The sequence below is a fragment of the Halichoerus grypus genome, chromosome 9 (genome assembly GCF_964656455.1).
Source record: "Halichoerus grypus chromosome 9, mHalGry1.hap1.1, whole genome shotgun sequence".
NCBI classification, from domain to species: domain Eukaryota; kingdom Metazoa; phylum Chordata; class Mammalia; order Carnivora; family Phocidae; genus Halichoerus; species Halichoerus grypus.
In genome coordinates, this window is record NC_135720.1 from 99,923,488 (window position 1) to 99,948,041 (window position 24,554).

At 38.7% G+C, this 24,554-nt stretch overlaps 2 protein-coding genes across 2 annotated transcripts in view; both read left to right on the forward strand.

The window, feature by feature from the left end:
- Nucleotides 1–24,554, forward strand: part of LOC118536626 (cysteine-rich secretory protein 2-like) — a 109,847-nt gene that overhangs the window by 41,713 nt on the left and 43,580 nt on the right. The window lies entirely within an intron of this gene.
- Nucleotides 397–1,650, forward strand: PGK2 (phosphoglycerate kinase 2). Its single transcript, XM_036093567.2, has one exon. It carries the CDS (start codon nucleotides 397–399, stop codon nucleotides 1,648–1,650), a length of 1,254 nt encoding a protein of 417 aa, XP_035949460.1.

Sequence of the window (24,554 nt, forward strand, 5' to 3'; positions counted from 1 at the left end):
AGAATAAGAGAAAGTGCCAAAAGAGAGGTGGAAAAAGAGAACCTGCAGGAGCCTTTGCCCTCAGAAACATTCTTATTCCAGGGTTTCTTCACTTCCCCAGCTCTCACTCCAAGCCAGGTACCACCACTCCGGGTTCACACTCAGCACTGGCAGTTTGAATGTGCACGGGCAACACATTCCAAATCCAGATTGACAAGACCATTAACCAATCACAGAGCCAGATTTCCTTTTCCCCTGTGCAATCACGTCTGCCCTATGGAAGACAGTGATGAGAAGAAGGGGGCGGGCCAAGGGGAAAGGCGTTGGAAAGTACCACCTATCCAACCTCCGAGCAACAGTAAAGTGATTCTTCAGCATTGAGATCTAGCTGTCAGCTTCTGTCTTTGTATTGTCAAGATGTCTCTTTCTAAGAAGTTAACTTTGGACAAGCTGGATGTTAAAGGGAAGCGAGTCATCATGAGAGTAGATTTTAACGTTCCCATGAAGAAGAACCAGATTACAAATAACCAGAGAATCAAAGCTTCCATCCCAAGCATCAAGTACTGTCTAGATAATGGAGCCAGGTCAGTAGTTCTTATGAGTCATCTAGGTCGACCTGATGGTGTTCCCATGCCAGATAAATACTCATTAGAGCCTGTTGCTGCTGAGCTCAAATCCTTACTGGGCAAGGATGTTCTGTTTCTAAAGGACTGTGTGGGCCCAGAAGTGGAGAAAGCCTGTGCCAACCCGGCTGCTGGTTCAGTTATCCTACTGGAGAACCTACGCTTTCATGTGGAGGAAGAAGGAAAAGGCCAAGATCCTTCTGGAAATAAGCTTAAAGCTCAACCAGATAAAATAGAAGCCTTCCGAGCATCACTGTCCAAACTAGGGGATGTCTATGTCAATGATGCTTTTGGCACCGCTCACCGGGCCCACAGTTCTATGGTGGGAGTGAATCTGCCCCAGAAAGCATCTGGATTCCTGATGAAAAAAGAGCTGGACTACTTTGCCAAAGCCTTGGAAAACCCAGAGAGACCCTTTCTGGCTATACTTGGTGGAGCCAAAGTGGCAGACAAAATCCAACTTATCCAAAATATGCTGGACAAAGTCAATGAGATGATAATTGGTGGTGGAATGGCTTTTACCTTCCTTAAGGTACTCAACAACATGGAGATTGGTGCATCCCTCTTTGATGAAGAAGGGGCCAAGATTGTCAAAGATATCATGGCTAAAGCCAGTAAGAATGGTGTGAACATTACCTTTCCTGTCGACTTTGTCACTGCTGACAAGTTTGAGGAGAATGCTAAGGTTGGCCAAGCCACCGTAGCATCAGGCATACCTGCTGGCTGGATGGCTTTGGACTGTGGCCCTGAGACCAACAAGAAGAATGCTCAAGTTGTGGCCCAAGCCAAGCTAATTGTGTGGAATGGACCTGTAGGGGTATTTGAATGGGATGCCTTTGCTAAGGGAACAAAAGCCCTCATGGATGAAATTGTGAAAGCCACTTCCAGGGGCTGTATCACCATTATAGGAGGTGGAGACACTGCTACTTGCTGTGCCAAATGGAACACTGAAGATAAAGTCAGCCACGTGAGCACTGGAGGAGGTGCCAGTCTGGAACTCCTGGAAGGTAAAGTCCTTCCTGGAGTGGAAGCCCTCAGCAACCTGTAGTTGACTTTTCCTTTCCACTATTTCCTGTCCATAGGCTTTAATTCAACTTAGTGCTCTACACTGCAACTTGACTTTTGTTATAGTTTACCCCTATACCAAGGCCTAGGCAATGACTAAAGGATCAGTTATCAGGAACTCTTATCATCAATACAACAATGCAACTCATTTTAGTTCTGTCATGCATTTGCCTGCTCTCTTCAAGATCTCAGTTAAACTTGTTGTGATTCATAGGAAGGATATACTCTTACATTGCATATTAAAGTGAGTTGAAGAAGCTTAATCTCTCTCTTTTTTATTTTACTCCAGCTTTGTTATTGTTTTAGTACTTGAAACATGGAAAACAAGACAAAACCCAAGTTGTTGGGGAAGGGTGGGGTAGAAGCTAACGAACATTTAAACAATAGAAGTGCTCAAATAAATCAAGAAAAATAATAATTTCATTTAAGAATTCATGGGTAACAAAGCTCTGCTAAAAGGAAATTTCTTGCTAAATAAGGAAGAAGATAAATGAGAGGTATTTATCAAACTCAAGAAGTTAAAAAAAAGGAAAGAAATTAAACCCAAGAAAGGAATTATGTCTGTGTGTGAATACGCAAGAGCATATACATATGTGTCTGTTAGAATGGGAGCTACAAATTAAATCCAGGCTTTAAATAAAGAAGTAATTATTTTATTTTTAGAGCAGATATTGTTTAATAAATAGATAAAACAACTACTAAATCTTAAAACTGGATTTTGAGATAAACAAAAATATGTATGCGAATAGTCATAAAAAAGAGATATAAAAACTTCTCCATATTTGAAAATAGAATAAGAAAATACTCAAAAATGTAAAAGAAATTAAAACACTTATTGGAAAATATTTTGCCTAGTTCTGTAGACGAAGAGCTGGCATAGGGCAATGCTGTTAAGAGCAAAAATGCACAACTAAAAATCGAGTCTATTACTAAAAGGAAGTGGAGGGGTGATAAATACTGAGGGGATAGCAATGGCTTCTGATAGACTGTCACTCTGGCCCCCCTAGTACCCATGTACAAGTATCCATGTATCCTTCCTACATAAAGAAAGCATCCTTTCTCCAACAGGTATAATCAAATGTCTTATCCAGTTACTGCATCCCACTCAAAATTGGGTATCTCTGGGTGATGCACAATCTTTCCATGTGATCCGATGGGGAGTCCAACAGTCCGGTGAACAGAAAAGTGCAGTCATTTATTTCTCTCCTACCTCTGACACCTTTATGCACTCAATATACAACGGTGGAAAAGAAATAGAAAAGTGGCAATTAAAAACCCTGACCTAAAAAAGTCATTAATTCATTGCAATTATGAAATAAATGGTGCTGGCTCAGAATTTCAAAAGCTCCCTGACCCGACAGTGAAAGAATTTCTGTGGTTAGACTGGCTTTGTTCTCTGGGAGGAAGTTTCTTATTAGTTGTCCTTTTTTGGCCTCCATGTTTGGTCACCTGGGAAATTTTCCTTGTTTCCTCATCTTCCATGCCATCTGTCGAAGCAGATGTTGGGGAGTTGGGCCACATTAGGCCACTGTGCAGCTTCCTTGGCTTCCTCTCTGCTGGGGCAGTGTTAAGAAATCAAGGATTTCTTCATATATCACACAGTTGAAAACCTTGAAGTCCAGGCTAGTGACTTTTCAACTTTCTGAAGAATCAAGATCTCTGTGTAAAGTTCACCCAAAAATGTCTTCTAGTGATGTCTCTTCATCCTCTGACTCTTGCTTTTAATTAATTGGTGGCTTTGCTGGGCTCACTTTCCTTTTCTTCATTTTAAGACCCGTGGCCCTCTAAAAAAGTAGGCAGGACTGGGAAGGCAACACCTATAACTTGATTATTTGCCTGTGGCCTCCTCATATTTTTGGCTGAGAAGTCCAAATGGGAGGCCTTTGAGTAAAACTGTGATAGTCTTTCTTTTGCTGTTTGCGAGATTAAGAGGGTTAGCTTTTCCAACCCTGAGAGAACTCACTTGCCCGGTATATTAGCCAATTTAGGTCTCAGGCACCAAGGAGATTGTCCAATATTTCCTGGATTTCCCCTTTTTTTTGTTGTTGTGGTATTTTGCTTAAAACAGCATGTAACAACCCAAACATACTGATATTCTGCGTCTTTCTAAACACTTTTCCTGTAGCTTTAGGCTCTGTAGGAATGTGTTCTGTCTACTACAGTACCATAAGCAGCAGCTTTACCAAATGCCACAGTAGAAAATGATCAGCACCTCCCAGCCTTCCATGTTACTTTACTCACTTCCTTCCACATGACACCTAAGCGAATGCCATGTTTTATGAGTTGTTTTTTTTTTTAAGGCAGCATCTCACTTACAGGTAGCAATTTCTACATTAGTTAGTCTCTAGACTAGTGGTCTCCACCAGACACAAGTTTTCCTTGTAGAAGGCATTTGCCAAAGAATGGAAACATTTTTGTTAATCACAACTGGGATAAGAAGAGGTGCTATAAGCATCTTGTAGCTATGGCTAAGGAAGCTACAAAACAACCTACAACACACAGCACAACCTTCACAAAAAGAGCATGATCTAGCCCAAAATGTCAACACAGAAGTTTCTTTCTTTCTTATGTGACATTCCAGAGTCATTATGCGTAAGTAGCCACTTCTTGAGCTTATCCAAGGACTCAGGCTAGCAAAATGGCTCTGTTAGCACCAGCACCTGACTTTCATCTCTACAAGCAGGAAGATCTATTCAATCGTTGACATTTTCCAGCCAACTGCAGAGAAAAAAATCCAGAGCAAGCGTCATGTCTTTGAGAAAGAGAACTGTAAGTTCCTATGGCCTGAACTTAGCAATGTGATCATATCTAGCTCACAAGGAATAAGGGTAATGCATTCTTTGACTGGGTGATCATGGGCCCCGTTAAACCTATTACTAAAAAGACAATACAAGGTGAATTTAAGACAGCATCAAACAGAAAGACCTATTACAAAAATCTTACAAGACACCAAAAGATCTTGGAGATCATGTTTTTGTATGTGATTTTTTTAAAGATTTTATTTATTTATTTATTTATTTATTTATTTATTTATTTGAGAGAGCAAGAGAGAGCATAAGCGGGGTGAGGGGCAGAGGGAGAAGCAGGTTTTCTGCTGAGCAGGGACCCCGATGTGGGGCTCAATCCCAGGACTCTGGGATCATGACCTGAGCTGAAGGCAGATGCTTAACTGATTGAGCCACCCAAGCGCCCCTTTTGTACATGATTTAACCTAAGATAAAGAAGAACATTTAGAGAGCAAGTACACTTCATGGGGGGAAAAAAATTATGAAAGAAATTAGAATGAATTAAGAAGATAATAACATAAGACTGAAAATAAGCTGACAAAAGGTAAAAAAAGAGGTGACAAATTCAAGTACTGCTAGTACAAAATATCAAATGGTGTTAGAGCAGTTAAATAAAAGAACTGAAACTGCAGGGAAAAGAATCAGTACCTTGAATTAGAAGATTGAGGGGGTGGAAACTGAATTCAGTGAAGACCTAGAAGGTAAGATATCATTGTGTGTGTGTGAATATATATACACATACTTACATAACACATACATACATATATGACATATATATATATGCACACAAAAATAATATTTTGGGGGCGCCCAGGTGGCTCAGTCAGTTAAGCAGCTGACTCTTGATTTCAGCTCAGGTCATGATCTCAGGGTTGTGAGATCGAGCCCTGCTTCAGGCTCCACACTGACTGTGAAGCCTGCTTGAGATTCCTTCTCTCCCTCTGCCCTGCCCGCCCCCCACCCCTGCTCGCATTCTCTCTTTCTCTCAAAAAAAAAAATATTTTATTTAGTTGTAATTGAAATTTTATTTTATTTTATTGTTTAAACTTATTTTTATTTTTTAAAGCTTAAAAAGTTTTAATATTAGTTTCAGGTATAGAATTTAGTGATTCAACACTTCCATATAGCACCCAGTACTCATCAGAGCAAGTGCATTCTTTAATCCCCATCACCTATTTAACCCATTTTTATAGTCACATTTTGTAATTATATACATTAAAAATACTTAGTTTTCTACTTGTTAAAACCAATTTAAAGAAGACTTAAAATCAAGGTGTTACCACAAGATGGTGGGATTGCCTTGGGTTTTTGGTTCAAACTGAAAATGTGGGACTTACTTGTTTCCTCCAAGGTTGTAATTTGAGTTATTTAACTCACATGCTTGGAGATTACTATTCACTTATTTTCTGTGAATTTTTCATTAAAAAAAACTTATGTAGGGACGCCTGGGTGGCTCAGTCGGTTAAGCGGCTGCCTTCGGCCCAGGTCACGATCCCAGGGTTCTGGGATCGAGTCCCACATCGGGCTCCTTGCTCAGCAGGGAACCTGCTTCTCCCTCTCTCTCCCTCTGCTTGTGCTCTCTCTGTCAAATAAATAAAATCTTAAAAAAAAAAAACTTATGTATAGGTGATTTCAAGCAACATTAGGTAATAAAGCTGTGAAGAAATTTTTTTTTTTTTTAAAGTGGGTACTATATTTCATGGCTTTATGCTTCTGTTAACTATGCTTTTAGGTAATTTCATATTTTAATTAGGTATTAGAAGTCTAGTGATTGTAACAAAGCTTATGTTTCCTAATTCAATGTGTGTTAGTAATAAACCGAGAAAGGTGGAGATGTCTGATAAAAAAGTAAGAGTGAAATAATTGGAAAATGACAAATTAGAAAAGCATATGATTGTATATACAAAAGAGAATATTTTAGTTGGTATCTCTTTACCTTGGAGACCCCAAGATTCCTTTCCCTACTTTGTGGTCTGGAAAATTTCTCTAAACAGTAAACAGGGCAACTGTGGGGTCACCTTCTTTGTTCTTCTCCCTTAAATGTTGTTTCACAGATTCTGCCCGGTTTTCAGTAGTTCAGATGAGAGGGTTTATCTACTCCCTGCTAGTCTGTCTTCATTGGAAGTAAAGTCTGAATCATTTATTTTCAAAGTTTTACACTAATAATCTTTTTAAGATCCAGCTGAGCTGTAGATATGTTAACTTATTTTTAAATTTGTCATCCTTTCTTTTCTAATATTGGTAAGAAAATATTTTTCTTCTTGATCAGAGTCACTTGTTTTTTTTTTTGGAGGGATGTTAAAAATATACTTTATTTTGTAGAGCAGTTTTAGGTTTATAGCAAAATGGAACAGGAAGTGCAGAGTTTCCATGTACCCTTGTCTCCACACACACACAAACTCCCCCACTATCAATATCCAACAACCAACTGGTCCATTTGTTACAATCAATGAACCTACATTCAATGAACTTAAAATCAATGAACCTACACATTATTATTTTCAAAGTTTTATTACATTATGGTTGATTCTTTTTTTTTTTTTAAGATTTTATTTATTTGACAAAGAGAGACACAGCAAGAGAGGGAACAAAAGCCGGGGTACTGGGAGAGGGAGAAGCAGGCTTCCATGGAGCAGGGAGTCTGATATGGGGCTCAATCCCAGGACCCCAGGATCACGACCTGAGCCAAAGGCAGCTGCTTAACTGACTGAGCCACCCAGGCGCCCCCATTAGGGTTCATTCTTGGTGTTGTACATTCTAAGGGTTTTGACAAATGTGTCATCATATGTACCCAACATTATAGTATATCATACTGAATAGTTTCACTGCCCTAAAAATTCTCTGTGTTCTGACCATTCATCTCTCCCCGCCCTCTAACTTCTGGCAAACATTGATCTTTTTACTGCCTCCATAGTTTTGCCTTTTCCAGAATGTCATTGTATATACATACAATCATACATACATACAAGACATACAATACATACAATAATCATGATGTATTGGCTTCTTTCACTTAATGATATGCATTTAAGTTTCCCCCATATCTTCCCATGGCTTGATAGGTCCTTTCTCTTTAGCTTTAAATATATTCTATTGTCTGGATGTATCACAGTTTATTTAACCATTCACCTACTGAAAGACATTTTGGTTGTGTCTCAGTTTTGGCAATTATGAACAAAACTTCTATAAACATCTGTGTGCAGATTTTTGTGTGGAAAGACAGACATGATGTACTAAGTAAAAGGAACTGTGGTGAATAGGCCTTTAGTAATATACTGGTAAGGTGTGGGGGTAGAGGAATTATTCTATAGTCCTATGATTCAATGTCAGTCTTTTACTGAGCCTATGCCCCTGAACTGTTTTGTTTTCAACCCCTTTGGTGGGACAGGATGGCTAGAGGGGACTGGAGTTGGTATATAACTTACTGTATGTGGAGGGCTAGAATAAGTTTAAATTGGGTTTGGGTATTTCCCTTCCCCCAAGTCAGTTAAATTCTGATAAATCTCCAGTAAATTAGGTCTGGTAAAATAGTTTTCTTGAAGGCAGGCTTTATTAAGTGGATCAGAATAATCTATCCTATTTTTGAAATAGCTACTTTCCTTTTACCTCCAGCCAGAAGCCTGAGGGATTTTTCTCCGATCTTTACTGTGAGAACTTGATAAGGCTTCTGGAGTTAAAACACAGAAGTGAGTGTGGGGACTCCTAGCCACTGGGTCCCCCTGAAGTCTTCGTCTTTCAGGCTTGTGTACACTGAGCCTCTGGCAATTCCTGAGGTCCAGTCCCAGTTTTGCTATTGTGGTATTCGTTTCTGTGGAGTTCTTTGCTAGTGGATTTTCACTCTGTCTTCTCTGCCCAGTTTTGGAGGCAGCAGTTTGTCCTGTGGCTTAACATCTCTGACAGATCTATTTTTTTTTTTTTTAAGATTTTATTTATTTATTTGACAGAGACAGAGACAGTGAGAGCAGGAACATAAGCAGGGGGAGTGGGAGAGGGAGAAGCAGGCTTCCCGCTGAGCAGGGAGCCCGATGCGGGGCTCGATCCCAGGACCCTGGAATCATGACCTGAGCCGAAGGCAGATGCTCAACGACTGAGCCACCCAGGCGCCCCATCTCTGACAAATCTAAAAAGAGTTTATTTTTCAGTTTGTTCAGCTTTTTACTTGCATTAGCACAGACTGACAACTTCTAAGTTCTCTCCATGCTGGACAGGAAACTGAAGATTTGGGTTTGTTTTTATTTTTGTTTGCAGATTCAAACATTTTTTAAATTTTTTTATGTATTTTATAGATATTATAGTATGGAATCTATTACAACTAGGGATATGGAAAAATAGGCTCTAAGTCTGCTAAAACTACCCTTCAAACAAAATCCATCCACTGTCAATTTCATGCATGGGATTATTTCGCTCAGGAGATAGCTACCTCCCAGTCCAATATATAACTCACGTGTGGAACCTTGTTATTTCTACAATGCCAGGCTGACCTTGCACCTTAAATTTGAATTGGAATCCCATGATTTTCCCAGATAGTTTCTCTAACGGCATGGGCTATGTGAGCTTTCTTATACGGAAATAAATCACTCCAAGTCCAAATGTTCATACTGAATCTTCCTTGATTGAAACTATAGGCCATTTTTTTTTTCAGTAGGAACCTAAACCAAACCACTGAGTTTGTTTTCATTTTTGTTTAGCTTCTTGGCTGTTGTTCTTGTATTTTTGTTTGTTTGTTTGGTTTGGTTTTCGTTTTGATAAACTAATTCATTATTTTGTCTTAGGATAACAAAATCTACTTAAAATGAAATTGAAAAGAGAAGGAAAGGAAGGTGTGGAAAAGATATGGGTATCCCTGGCTTCACAGAGTATTGGCAAACAACAGTGATGGATTTTCACCAGTTTTTCTGAAGCAGTTTCAATTTATGACAACAACAGCTTTCAAGTGTTTTTCTGGGTTTCTATGAAAGCAGACTGAGGCACAGACAGGCTAACTGAGAAACAGTGGATTTGAGCCTTGTCTGCAATATCAGTTACGTAAAAGCCAGTATCACAGTTATGTTTGCAAAGCCAAAAAGAACAGCAATCTAAACACTTGCCTTTGCCTTTTCCATTACAGCCAATTCGGTTTCCCAAAGGCTGTAGTGTAATTTTAAATCACTACAGGGATGCCCTTTGCGAATGAATTTTTAGTTTTAATTCCTACGGTTTCCTTTAAGGACCACACATGAAGTCCTGATGAGTTGTGCTAGACCCTGGGGCCATGGGCAGCTTCAGGAGTACTTAGACAATAGCACAGGTAACTCAGAGGGAATGAGGGGCAGAGCCACATTATGGGTGCAACCTGTCATGCAGGAGGGAACCAAGCTTGAATTCAAGGGACATAAGCAAAAGCATTGTCTATTAGGAGTAGACATCACTGGTCTCATTACTTATATGGATGTATCATGTGTGTAATAAAAAAAGAAAGTTTTCCTCCTAAAGATTAAAACTATTTGTGCACATTAGATGTGTCCTATACGTAATAACCTTGTTCTGAGGGTGGGTTCATTTACTCACTCACCCATTCAAGTATTCATTCCTCAAACATTTCTTGAGCAACCACTCTGTACTAAACTCAGTATGAGTTTTTGATGTTATAATACGATAGTCAATTCTTCCAAGAATTCACAGATCTATGAGTAGGAGAAAAAATAAGCAAATGCTTTTATTTCATTATGATAAGTGTATTATTTGAGTTACCAAATAATATGCTGATGAGGTGCAACCCCCTTCTTTATGGGATTATGTGGGTAATATGGTTTCCAAAAGACCTTATTAGATTTTATTTTAATAGAATCATACTTTGCTACTTCTGTTAGTCTCCAAATATTCATATGAATTTTCTAATAGAGAAAAACTTTTATCACTAAGGTACTTCTCATTCATACCACATATACCATAATACATCACTTAATATATTTGATTTGCCAAAAGGTACAAGCCCATGCTCCATATACACCTTTTACTCTCACGCAGTTTCTGCTCTGAATCATCAGATTCTTTTTCTATGAGGATAAACTGAGCTTTGCAACCAGGAGGGAAACCTGAGGCCAGGCTCAGAGTCACAGACCTGTACCCGTGCAGTCAGCCACACAGGGCCCCCCTCTCAGAAGAGCCCCATTTTTGCTTTCATGCTCTACCATCTTGTAATTCTTAATACTTTTGGACATGGGGCCTAGCATTTTCATTTTGTACTGAATCCACTTCCCCATCCCCCAAAATTAGGTAGACAGGCATGCTGAAGACTTCTCTCAGCCCAGAGCTGAGCCTAAGAAGCTGAATCTTCAAGTTCTGTCCTTGGATGCCCTCAGGTTCCTCTAACTCTTCAGAATCATACAGAAGCCCTCCTGAAGACTGACTGAAGAGTTAAACCTAGTAAAATGCTTCAGAAGATGCAACCTCCCACCCCACCAAAATAAACCTCGTTTCAAAATACATCTCTACCCAAATATGGTTTCTGAATATGTGTGTGTTTAAATGTTCCAGAAAAAAAATCAGTTTTAGCTTTCATAATGGCTCTGCTCAGCTCTAAAATGTGTTCATGTGGTTCTTTGTTATCTTTACCAAAAAAAGAAGAAAAAAGAGATTAAAGAGAACATGATGCCCTTCAATGTTCCCAAGATGGGTTACTACATTGTCTTATAATAATTCTTCATTTTTCATGTTTTTTACATGCCTGTCCAGAAGTAAGCAGAGCAGGTAGTTGATTCAGAATATTTCTGTCCAAAAGTCCTAGTTAAATTTTGTCTAAATGTTAAGGGTTTTTTTTTTTTTCGCTCTGAAAACATACATGATTCCTTTACTAGAAAGCAATTGACCTAAGTTAAATGTGTTATTTATAGCTGTTGATTACAAAATCGCATTTTTAGAAAAGTAAAAATTACCTAATGACGTTAAAACTAAAATAAGGCACTTACGTTTGCTGAAAGCATTTAATTTTTCTTATTATATTCACAAAGCCCTGAAATTATTTAGATACTGAATTCTTTTTTTTTTTAATTTTATTATGTTATGTTAGTCACCATACAATACATCATTGGTTTTTGATGTGGTGATCCACGATCCATTGTTTTCGTATAACACCCAGTGCTCCATGCAGTATGTGCCCTCCTTAATACCCATCACCGGGCTAACTAATCCCCCCCTCCCCCCTCCCCTCTAAAACCCTGTTTGTTTCTCAGAGTCCATAGTCTCTCATGGTTCATCTCTCCCTCCAATTTCCCCCCCATTTTTCCCTTCCTTCTCCTAATGTCCTCCATGCTATTCCTTATTTCCACAAAGAAGTGAGACCATATGATAATTGACTTTCTCTGCTTGACTTATTTCACTTAGCATAATCTCCTCCAGTCCCACCCATGTTGATGTAAAAGTTGGGTATTCATCCTTTCTGATGGCTGAGTAATATTCCATTGAATATATGGACCACATCTTCTTTATCCATTCATCTGTTGAAGGGCATCTCAGCTCTTTCCACAGTTTGGCTATTGCAAACATTGCTGCTATGAACATTGGGGTGCATATGGCCCTTCTTTTCACTACATCTGTGTCTTTGGGGTAAATACCCAGGAGTGCAATTGCTGGGTCATAGGGTAGCTCTATTTTTAAATTTTTGAGGAACCTCCACACTGTTTTCCAAAGTGGCTGTACCAACTTGCATTCCCACCAACAGTGTAAGAGGGCTCCCTTTTCTCCACAACCTCTCCAACATTTGTTGTTTCTTTCCTTGTCCATTTTGGCCATTCTAACTGGTGTAAGGTGGTATCTCAATGTGGTTTTGATTTGGATTTCCCTGATGGCTAATGATGATGAACATTTTTTCATGTGTCTGTTAGCCATTTGTATGTCTTCAGAGAAGTGTCTTTTCATATCTTCTGCCCATTTTTTGACTTGATTATTTGTTTTTTAGGTGTTGAGTTTGAGAAGTTCTTTATAGATCTTGGATACCAGCCCTTTATCTGTAGTGTCATTTGCAAATATCTTCTCCCATTCTGTGGGTTGCCTCTTTGTTTTGTTGACTGTTTCGTTGCTGTGCAGAAGTTTTTATCTTGATGAAGTCCCAAAAGTTCATTTTTGCTTTTGTTTCACTAGCTTTTGGAGATGTATCTTGAAAGAAATTGCTGTGGCCGATGTCAAAGAGGTTACTGCCTATGTTCTCCTCTAGGATTTGGATGGATTCTTGTCTCACATTGAGGTCTTTCATCCACTTTGAGTTTATCTTTGTGAATGGTGTCAGAGAATGGTCGAGTTTCATTCTTCTGCATGTGGTTGTCTAATTTTCCCAGCACCATTTATTGAAGAGACTGTCTTTTTTCCATTGCATGTTTTTTCCTGCTTTGTCAAAGATTATTTGACCACAGAGTTGAGGGTCCATATCTTGGTTCTCTATTCTGTTCCATTGGTCTATACGTCTGTTTTTGTGCCAGTACCATGCTGTCTTGGTGATCACTGCTTTGTAATATAGCTTGAAATCAGGCAACGTGATGCCCCCAGCTTTGTTTTTCTTTTTCAACATTTCCTTGGCGATTCGGGGTCTTTTCTGATTCCATACAAATTTTAGGATTGTTTGTTCCAGCACTTTGAAAAATGTCATTGGAATTTTGATCGGGATGGCATTGAAGGTATAGATTGCTCTGGGTAGCATAGACATTTTAACAATGTTTATTCCTCCGATCCATGAGCATGGAATATTTTTCCATCTTTTTGTGTCTTCTTCAATTTCTTTCATGAGTGTTCTGTAGTTCCTAGAGTATAGATCCTTTACCTCTTCGGTTAGGTTTATTCCAAGGTATCTTATGGTTTTGGGTGCTATTGTAAATGGAATCATTTCTCTAATTTCTCTTTCTACAGTTGCGTTGTTAGTGTATAAGAAAGCAACTGATTTCTGTGCATTGATTTTGTATCCTGCCACATTACTGAAATGCTGTATGAGTTCTAGTAATTTGGGGGTGGAGTCTTTTGGGTTTTCCACATAAAGTATCATGTCATCTGCAAAAAGAGAGAGTTTGACTTCTTCTTTGCCAATTTGAATACCTTTTATTTCTTTTTGTTGTCTGATTGCTGTTGCTAGGACTTCTAGTACTATGTTGAACAATAGTGGCGAGAGTGGGCATCCTTGACGTGTTCCTGATCTTAAGGGAAAGGCTCTCAGCTTTTCCCCATTGAGGATGATATTTGCTGTGGGTTTTTCATAGATGGATTTTATGAACTTGAGGAATGTTCCCTCTATCCCTATACTCTGAAGAGTTTTAATCAGGAAAGGATGTTGTATTTTGTTGAATGCTTTTTCTGCATCAATCGAGAGGACCCTATGGTTCTTCTCTCTCCTCTTATTAATGTGTTCTATCACATTGATTGATTTGCGAATGTTGAACCCCCCTTGCATCCCGGGGATAAATCCCACTTGGTCGTGGTGGATGATCCTTTTAATGTATTGTTGGATCCTATTAGCTAGGATTTTGTTGAGGATTTTGGAATCCATATTCATCAGGGATATTGGTCTGAAATTCTCCTTTTTGATGGGGTCTTTGCCTGGTTTGGGGATTAAGGTAATGCTGGCCTCATAGAATGAGTTTGGAAGTTTTCCTTCTGTTTCTATTTTTGGAAACAGCTTCAGTAGAATAGGTACTCTTTCTTCTTTGAATGTTTGGTAGAATTCCCCAGGGAATCCATCAGGCCCTGGACTCTTGTTTTTTGGGAGGTTTTTGATCACTGCCTCAATCTCGTTACTGGTTATTGGCCTACTCAGGTTGTCAGTTTCTTCCTGTTTCAGTCTTGGCAGCTTATAGGTTTCCAGGAAGGCCTCCATTTCATCCAGATTGCTCAGTTTCTTGGAATATAGTTGTTGATAATAATTTCTAATAATTGTTTCTATTTCCTTGGTGTTAGTCATGATCTCTCCCCTTTCATTCATAATTTTATTAATTTGGGTCCTTTCTCTTTCCTTTTGGATAAATCTGGCCAGTGGTTTATCGATCTTATTAATTCTTTCAAAGAACCAACTTCTAGTTTCATTGATCTGATCTATTGTGTTTCTGGTTTCTAATTCATTGATTTCTGCTCTAATTTTAATTATTTCTCTTCTAATGCGTGGCTTAGGCATCATTTGTTGCTTTTTCTCTAGTTCTTTGAGGTGTAGAGTTAGTTGGCGAATTCGGGATTTTTCTGTTTTTTTGAGTGGGGCTTGGATGGCTATGTATTTCCCCCTTAGGACCGCCTTTGCAGTATCCCATAGGTTTTGGACTGATGTGTTTTTGTTCTCATTGATTTCCATGAATTGTTTAAGTTCTTCTTTGATTTCCTGGTTGACCCAAACATTCTTGAGCAGAGTGGTCTTTAGCTTCCAAGTGTTTGAACTTCTGCCAAATTTTTTCTTGTGATTGAGTTCCAGTTTTAGAGCATTGTGGTCTGAGAATATGCAGGGAATAATCTCAATCTTTTGGTATCGGTTGAGACCTGATTTGTGACCCAGTATGTGGTCTATTCTGGAGCAAGTTCCATGTGCGCTCGAGAAGAATGAGTATTCTGTTGTTTTAGGGTGGAATGTTCTGTAAATATCTATGAGGTCCATCTGGTCCAATGTATCATTCAAAGCTCTTGTTTCCTTGTGGATTTTCGGCTTAGATGATCTGTCCATTGCTGAGAGTGGAGTATTGAGGTCTCCTATAACTAATGTATTGTTATCAATATGACTCTTTATTTTGGTTAACAGTTGGCTTATGTAGATGGCTGCTCCCATGTTGGGGGCATAGATATTTACAATTGTTAGATCTTCTTGTTGGATAGACCCTTTAAGAATGAAATAGTGTCCTTCTGTGTCTCTAATTACAGACTTTAGTTTAAAATCTAATTTGTCTGATATAACAATTGCTACCCCAGCTTTCTTTTGAGGTCTGTTGGCATGGAAGATGGATCTCCATCCCTTCACTTTCAGTCTGGATGTCTCTTTAGGTTCAAAATGAGTCTCTTGTAGACAGCATATGGATGGGTCCTGTCATTTTATCCAATCTGCAACCCTGTGCCGTTTTATGGGAGCATTTAGGCCATTCACGTTGAGAGTGATTATTGAAAGATATGAATTAATTGTCATCATGTTGCCTGTGAAGACGTTGTTTTTATAGATTGTCCCTGTAAATTTCTGTTGTATATCATTCTTGGGGTCTTTCTCCTTTTATAGAACCCCCCCCTTAATATTTCTTGCAGGGCTGGCTTGGTGGTCACATATTCTTTCAGTTTCTGCTGGTCGTGGAAGGTCTGCATCTCTCCATCCATTCTAAATGAGAGACTTGCCAGATAAAGTATTCTTGGCTGCGTGTTCTTCTCATTTTGTACCCTGAATATGTCTTGCCAGGCCTTTCTGGCTTGCCAGATCTCTGTGGATAGGTCTGACGTTATTCTGATGTTCCTCCCTCTGTACGTAAGGAATCTCTTCCCCCTTACTGCCCTTAAGATGGTTTCCTTGGTTCTAAGATTTGCAAGTTTTACTATTACATGCCAGGGTGTTGGCCTGTTTTCCTTGATCTTGGAAAGGGTCCTCTCTGCCTCTAGGATGCAATGTTTGTTTCATTCCCCAGATTAGGGAAGTTCTCAGCTACGATTTGCTCAAATATATCTTCTAGTCCTCTCTCTTTCTCCACTCCATCCGGGATTCCAATTATTCTGACATTGGAACGCTTCATGGTGTCACTTATTTCTCTGCTTCTATTTTCATGGATTCTAAGTTGTTTTTCCCTGGCCTCCTCTTTTCCCTTTTTATCTATTATATTGTCCTCCAGGTCGCTTATTCGCTCTTCTACCTCAGTTACCCTAGCTGTTAGATTATCTAGATTGGATTGGATCTCATTGATAGCATTTTTAAGTTCTGCCAATTCAGCTTTCATTTCTGCCCTTAGAGACTCTATGTTGCCATTAATTGATTTCTCCATTCTAGCCATTGTCTTCACAATTGCTGGCCTGAATTCCATCTCCGACATCTTGGTTATATCTGCATCCATTTGTAAATCTGCAGCATAAGTCATAATCTCTGAGTCTTTTCTATTTTGGGGGCTCCTCCTCCTAGTCATTCTGTTGATGGGTGTCTGAGGGAATGTATAGAGTCCAAATTATTGACCAGAACCCAAGGAAGATGCACCTGTTTTCTTGGGACCTTAGGGTTGCTGGCCTCTTGTTTTCCCAGCCTGTCTTCTGCGGGAGGGGCCTGCCGCGCTGTTACTCAGTGAACCCTGTTTGGGCGGAGTTGCCCTGCCCCCCTGTGGCGGGGGATGGGCTCAGTGGGAATCAGTCTTTGGGGCTTTTGTTCCTTGGCGGCTTTCCCTGGCGGCTTTCCACGTCTCTTCCTCAAGTCAGAGCAGAAGAGACCGTTTCCAACCCTCTGCTTCAGAGCAGAGAGACCTCAGTCTGTTCTCCAGTGAGCTCTCCAGGCCACACTGTCTCCGTTTCTGTCCGTGCTGCTATAAACTGCAGCGGCCTGGGTTGTGCACCCCTCCGCAGTGCCCCCAGTCCTGCCTCCAGGTCAGGGCACGTCTCTGCCCTTTCTGCTTCTAAAACCGCCAGCCGCTCCCATTTCACGCACAGACGACCCCGCCGCTCTGGGTTTCCACCCCGGGGGCTGCCCTAAAGTCCTTTCCCCGCCCCTACCAGTCTGCGAGTCTGTGCCTGTCCCCAGTGCACGAGGCTGTCACTCACTGGCGGTGTAGGATCCCCATGGCCAGGCTCCCTCCCGCTGCTGTTTATCCTCTGATATCTGCCCACGGAATCAGGGCTCTTCGCTTCGTACCTCGAAACCAACCGCCTGCGATATTCTGCTTGTAGAGATCCAGATCTTCTTACATCTCAGGCTGATTTTGTGGGTGCTCAGAGTGGTCTGGTAGATATCCAGCTCAATTCTGGGGACCAGTTGAAATAGGGTCCCCTACTCCTCCGCCATCTTTCCCCCCAGTCTAGATACTGAATTCTTTAGAAGGATGACTTTTGTCAGTTTGTATCTGAAGCAAGAGAAAAGAAAAAGTATAATCCTTGCAGGTTAATGGAATACTTTTGGTAGGGCAAACTGAATTCGGGTAGTAAAAGAGGGTAGGAAAGGAAGCGGGAGATAGTAGGACTGATCAGGAGTGTAGAAATTGTGACAGAATAATCTGTAGACCCCACTGACCAGTTAGATAGTTATGGGGAAGTAAGCATGAATGGTGATGGAGAATCATTTTGATCAATAAAGAAAATGAGAGTGGTGTGATAAAAAAAAATCATTCTATATTTTAAGAAGCATGCATACATTAATTAGTCTATAATTAGATAAACAACTAATTGCTCAGAAAATCTTCAGTTCTTAGACCAAGCCATCAGCAAATAAAGCCTTTAGGTACGCTACAGAAAAGTATGTCCCATCAGGAGGAAAAAGGCAATATAGATTTTGTAGTGAGAAATGCCCAGTAGTAAGTTCTCCGAAGCTTGGGATTAAAAATACATACATCAAGTAGACTAGAGGCCCCAGATGCATCAAGTAGACTAGAGGCCCCAGATGCATCAAGTAGACTAGAGGCCCCAGATGTATCAAGTAGACTAGAGGCCCCAGATGCATCAAGTAGACTAGAAGCCTCAGATGCATCAAGTAGACTAGAAGCCTCAGATGCATCAAGTAGACTAGAAGCCTCAGATGCATCAAGTAGACTAGAAGCCTCAGATGCATCAAGTAGACTAGAAGCCTCAGATGCATCAAGTAGACTAGAGGCCCCAGATGCATCAAGTAGACTAGAGGCCCCAGATGCATCAAGTAGACTAGAGGCCCCAGATGCATGCTGTTAGAGCAAGGTTCTCAGTGTGTGCTTCCCAGCCAGCAGCAGCAACACCCAGAAACTTGTTAGAAACTTGTTAGAAATGCATATTGCGGGGACATCCACAAGACCTACTGAATCACCACCTCTGGGGGTTGTTGTCTGCTTTAAAAAGTTCTTCAATGTTTTTCTTTCAGTTAAAATTAGAGAACCACTGGTATAGAACAAAGATCACCTTAAAAAGAAATAGAAAAATGGGCAAAAGATGTGGACATTTTACTGTAAAGGGAAAAAGAAATGGCCAATAAACATGTGAAGACATTATAAAAAAAAATGAGGAAACGTTAATATCTAGCTTTAACTATGGCAAAACATTTCACTTCTCTGGGCTTTTTTATTTGAAAAATGATATCTATAAATATTCTGAGATTATTTCTAGCTCCCAAATTATGTCTCTGAAACCCTGATTGGCATACTTGAGACTATTGGCTACAATTTTTATCTATGGCTCTTGCCACATAGGGAAAACTGGCTCAGAAGCTAATAGACAAATGACAGAGGTCTAAATTGAAAGAAAGAAAAAAAAAAAAACCCAAGAACACCAGAACTTTAGCTCTCTGGCTATACATTCCTTTTGCAATTTGACTCTTACTTCCTATATATGAAAGCAGATTTCCCCAAAACTACAGTGTCTTAGAACTTAAAGAAATATAAATAGAATAAAATAGAATGAAATAAATTCAATTACTTGTTGCCTTATTAGAGTCATTTAGATAAAAAAGAAGGTAAATCCAAAGTTTGTGTCTATAGGAGAAAATTGATAGTTCAGAAAAGAGCTGAACATTTAAGGATTTGGTTTGTTTTTGTTTGTTTGTTTAAAGCTATGATTTGGTTGCTAGTGCAGATAGCAAAAAAAAAAAAAATAGAGTGAGGTAGAGGCTTACTTTTCATTGTATACTCTTGTACAGTTTAAATTGCGCATTGAACATTTTTTCAATCAAGAAAATTTATCTACACTTGAGAAGAAAGTGGATTTAATCAGATAGGCCCAGATATTACCCCTGCGAGAAGCTCTACTTCAACATCTGCCAATCCACACAATCAGACAAATGAATCACACCTTTAGGGTGTTTTCTTCTTCATGCAAACCTCTTGTTTTACTCTTTTACATTATTGGAATTCTTTGCTTACACATCCATCTCCTCCAGATCTCGAAGGTCAGAGATTACATTTTACTCAAGGCTCTATTCCAGGGCCTCGCTCAGTATTTAGCACATAGCACATAGGAGGATTTGTTGGTGATCCTGTGCTTTGTAAATTGAAAGTGTAACATGATATTCAAAGACAAACTGTAAAATACAAGCTATAAAATGAGAGCAGAAATGTACCGATGTCCATACTGCTACAAAGCAGGAACTTCATTCTCAAAACCATCAAGTTTCTTTTCCTGTCAAAATAAACTCAATATTCCGTTTAACATAACATGTTACAGAAAAGAAAGCAAGCTAGTCAGGATACAGGGTAATCAATTATTAGAGAAATTACAGAAAGTTGAATTTCTATAGAACCAGTGAGAAGTCTCTATGGACAGTCAGAGGAAGTTGATAATATTCTGCAAGCTTTACCAGGGGGAAGACATAGACATCCTTAACTCCTTGTCTACAAAATGGAAAAGGTATTAGGATATATCAGGGGTGTGTGTGTGTGTGTGTGTGTGTGTTTGTGAAGACTACAGGAGATAGTCTTTCTAAAGTGCTCGCCAGTGTTTGAGAAAAGTTCTAAACACTTATATCATTAAGAGTATGAGGGTGATTTATCTATACTACCACTTTTAGGATTAAGAACATTTTCACGAGATCAGAGTTCCATTGGAAAGAAGAAGTATTTCAAGTATATATTAAATAAATTCAGTCTGATGCCATAAAACATGTCAAACCCTTTGTTTACCTGTAGCCTTGCAATATCCTTGGCCATGTTTGGACTGGATATGTTCTGAAATACACTGAAGTATACTCTCTCAAGCTCCAGTCATCTGCTCAGACTTAACACCTGCTCTGTTTAACAGCTGCTTGGACTGTAAAGGTTCTAACACATCCTGTTCCGTAGGGATGAAAAGGGCCACTATATCACTACTGAAGTTTTGACATACACAGTCTTTTTTTTTTTTTTTTTGGTTTTATTTTTGTCTTTTACATGATACCTTGAAGGTATAGTACAACTTTCATTAATTTGTAGCCAACAGAAGAGCAAGGACTACTATAGTTTAGTAGAGAGCTGCTTACGTGATATCTTGCTGTACATTACTCTCTTTTTACCAGGTTTTGCATGTATTCCAAATAACTTTTTGAAGAGGAGTCTATGTCTTATTCATCTGGACATCTGCAACACATAAAACCTTCTCTGACACACTGTAGGAGCTCAACAAGTTCTTATTAAGTGACTCAACTAATTAAATGACAAATTATAACTGCCCTTCCTTTTCATATGGGTTAGTAATAAATTCAATTTATTGAGAACTTACTTTAACCCCTAGACTAAGCACTTTGTCAGGGGTAAGTCATTTAATCCTTAGAACTATACTGCAAGGTAAAGTTATCCCATTTACAAATAAAAAATGTTAAACAGAGAGAGAATGAGCATCTTGTCTAGGGTTGAGTACTGGAGACTATAATCTGTGCTCCAACCATTATGGAGCACCATCCCATAGGATCTTTATTTAAAAAAAAAAAAAACATTTATTTATTTAGTTAGTTTAAAAAAAAAAAGATTTATTTATTTATTTGAGAGGGGTGGGAAGGAGCAGAGGGAGAGAGAGAATCCTGAAGTGGACTCCCCACTGAGCATGGAGCCTGACCTGGGGTTCTGTCCCAGAACCCTGAGGTCATGACCTAAACTGAAATCAAGAGACACTCAACTGACTGAGCCACCCAGGCGCCCCTCCTAGGATCTTTTTCTCATTCAGGCAGGCTAAAACAATGATCCAGAAAACATTTCAGAAACATAAGAGAAAAAGTTAAGAAGTTATATTCTGGAAACTAATGTAACATCGTTGTCAACTATATTTCAATAAAAAAATAAAAATAAAACATAAAAAGAAGCCATATATATATATATATATATATACACATATATATACGGTTTTCTGATATTTTGCTATTAGTTTTGATAATAACTGATCATTTTGTTTGTATGGCTCCATCAAAAGAAAGGTTTTATTTTTTGTTCTAGGGGGAAAAATTACCTTAAAAGGAAATACCTTTTGAGATTGCTATTACACTTACAATTTTTTGAGAAGGGAGGCTTCTATTTTCTGTGAAAAATATATTTCTTGTTAAAAAAAATTCACAGACTAAGCCCCTTGAGGTTAATAATTTTTTTAAACATCACCACATGAGTGTGAGCAAGAAACTTGTGTGCAAGGTTTTTAATGTAGAAGTACCTGAAACTAATGTAACATTGTGGATTTTTAAACAATATTTATAGTATTTAATGCTTGAGTGTAAATATTGAAGAAAATATAAAATTTTACCTCCACACTTTTCCTTTTGGTGCCTTAATTAAAGAAGGCTTTCCCTGATACCTATAATTCAGATTGCCCTTTTGCTGAGTCCTTAGAGGTTCTGCATCTTGAAGCAACTCACCATTCAAGATGTGCAAGAGATGCTTTGCAGAAACTTTAAGGAAAGAAAATCAGCACAAACTTTCAATCAACACAAAATTGGCAAGAATCTGTAGATACAGTCTCAGAAAGATCATTTTAAGGAAAGAGTACGCACATGGCATTGAAGAATTCCCATAAAACTACCTGGACCTACATTTCTCTTGAAACTATTCATGTAGTCTGTTTTATTTACTGCATTTAGGAAAACACCATTGTCAATGGTCCAAACTGATCTATTTTTATTTCATACATGTGATTATATCCACATGTGTATCAGTAAATGTTAACAAACCACTTATTTAGCTTTAAGGATTTAGATTCAGAAATGATTGCAGAATGGCAGAGAATAAAAGCTATTTAGCAAACAGAACAGTCTTAGACTTAGTGAGCTTAGTGAAGATCTATAGGACCCTCCCAAGTAGAACTAACTAGAGAGAACATTGTGTTCCTCCCTCAAATTATGTTTGAGCAAAGGGTGGGAGGAAGTTCTGTGAGTAGAACTGGCCTAAAAGGGGTAATCAGAGAAAAAGCATAAGTCTTCTCAGAGGAGAAGACAATGGTCTCCTGAGAAATTAGAATTATTCCTCAAAACTGACATAAACTATGCCTCTTAATTTTTTGGAGTGCTAAAATACCCAAAGTAAATAACTAGTTGTCCCCTGGGAGTGTGTCCTGTGGTTCCGAGAACTTCATGATGATTGAGGCTTCCTAGGTTGGAAAGAACATTAGAACTAGTACAGGCTTGATTACATGTTTAGAGGACTAAGAATTTCAAATCTGAAGGTGAGACTTAGCAGAAAATCTTGCCAACAAGACAGAAATTATTTGAAAGGATGTGATCTGGAGTTATTATTTTGCAGAAGATATTCCAAACAAAAATCCATACTTCTACTATCCCACTCAGGGAGGGAGGTCAAACTGAGAAGGTGAGTCAAACTTCGTTCAATATACTGAGATACGGCAGACAGAGCAAAGACGTTAGTGGGAACAACATAATAAAATATCCGGGAAGCCTGAATGATAGGACTAACAGTGAAGTTAGAGCATTTACTCCTAATGTGTCGATATTTGGGTTGTGAACATCTTGGAGGCACCCAGTGGTGTTTCAGAACCCATTCTTGCAGTAACTTATAATAATATAAGCAATTGCTTGTTAGTTTATATTCCAAACTCTTGATACGTGCATATCCATTACAGTATTACATATGTATAGAGTCATTAACGTTGGTATCATTTCGTCCCATTTCTTAGGTATGGAGATAGTCTCTATTTCAGCAGTGGAAAGGAAAACAGTGGAAAGGAAAACACTGTGTTCCTTCCTAAGTCAACCACACTGTTTAAGTACTAGTACAATGATTTTACAGGACCGCAGTATTACACACATCTGAAAACATGTTTATGCTAAACTAGGAAGTACCATTTATGCTTCCTTTCCTTCTTTCTGTACGATTTGCATTATATAACCAAGGCTGGAATGCAGTAGATGGTATAATGTCAATTCTATAGGTTGAGCCAACATTTCTGTCTGCAGAAATGCAGCATACTTAAAAGTATAGGTGTTTGTACCTTCTATTTTTCTATCTAAACAGAAACAAAATAATCTAGAGAAGTAATGCCAGTAGTTCTTTAGAAGACATACCAAACTTGGAAAGTCCCAAAATAATGGCAAAATTCATCCAAGTTCACAAAACACATGGGGAATGCCAGAAAAAAATTTATAAAAGTGTATTTTTTGCAAGAATACGACTTACTATCATACATGGTCAATAATTAATGATTGTGGTTCAAAGAATCACAAGGCTTCCAGGCTGAAGGACATTTTCAACAACTGGGATAAGAATGAGACTAAATAGAGAATCAAATCAGGCAATTATTTGTTTAGATCTTTAGATTGACATATATGAAGAACGTTTTATTTCATTTATTTCCACACAATTTTCAATAACTGGAAATTTTCCTTATCTAAAAGTAGAATAATTAATATCATGAAGAAAATCATATCCTGAAGACAAAACAAATCTTCATTTTTTCTTTTGTGTTCTACCAATGGTTCTTAAAATATTTTCATTTGAGTAAAAACAAATTATGCAAATAACACTTTTTTCTGATTTTAAAAATAATGCATATTTTCTTTAAAATGTGTAATGACTACAATATGCTAATAACATGCTAATAATTAAATAGTTCTCAGGAGAACTCAGGGTTTAAAAGCAAAATATGAAATGATTTAGTAGACTAACTGTGAGTTAGGCATTCCTTGGCCGAATCTCTGATTCTACTGTTTACATAGGGCCACAATGAACAAGAAAACTGGGAGATATTTGTACTTTTGTCCCATACTACCTCTCCTTTAAAATCATTAGCCTCTGTCAATTTTCCAATAATACAACACAGGCAGTCTTGCTGGAGTCAGAGATCATACTCAATCTTATTTGCATACCATCTCAAGCAATGTGTCACACAAATTCTCCGTAGCCTTGTGAATTACTGTTTATTTTTCTAACTTGTCCTATGGTCCCCAACACCTCCTCAAGACTATGGCCTGCAAGGGTGTTTAAAACACCAGAGACTGAGAGTGTGCCTGGACATGTGCTGGGATTCCAAGATAAGTGGTGAAAGTATTGGAACCCTTCATCAACTCCAT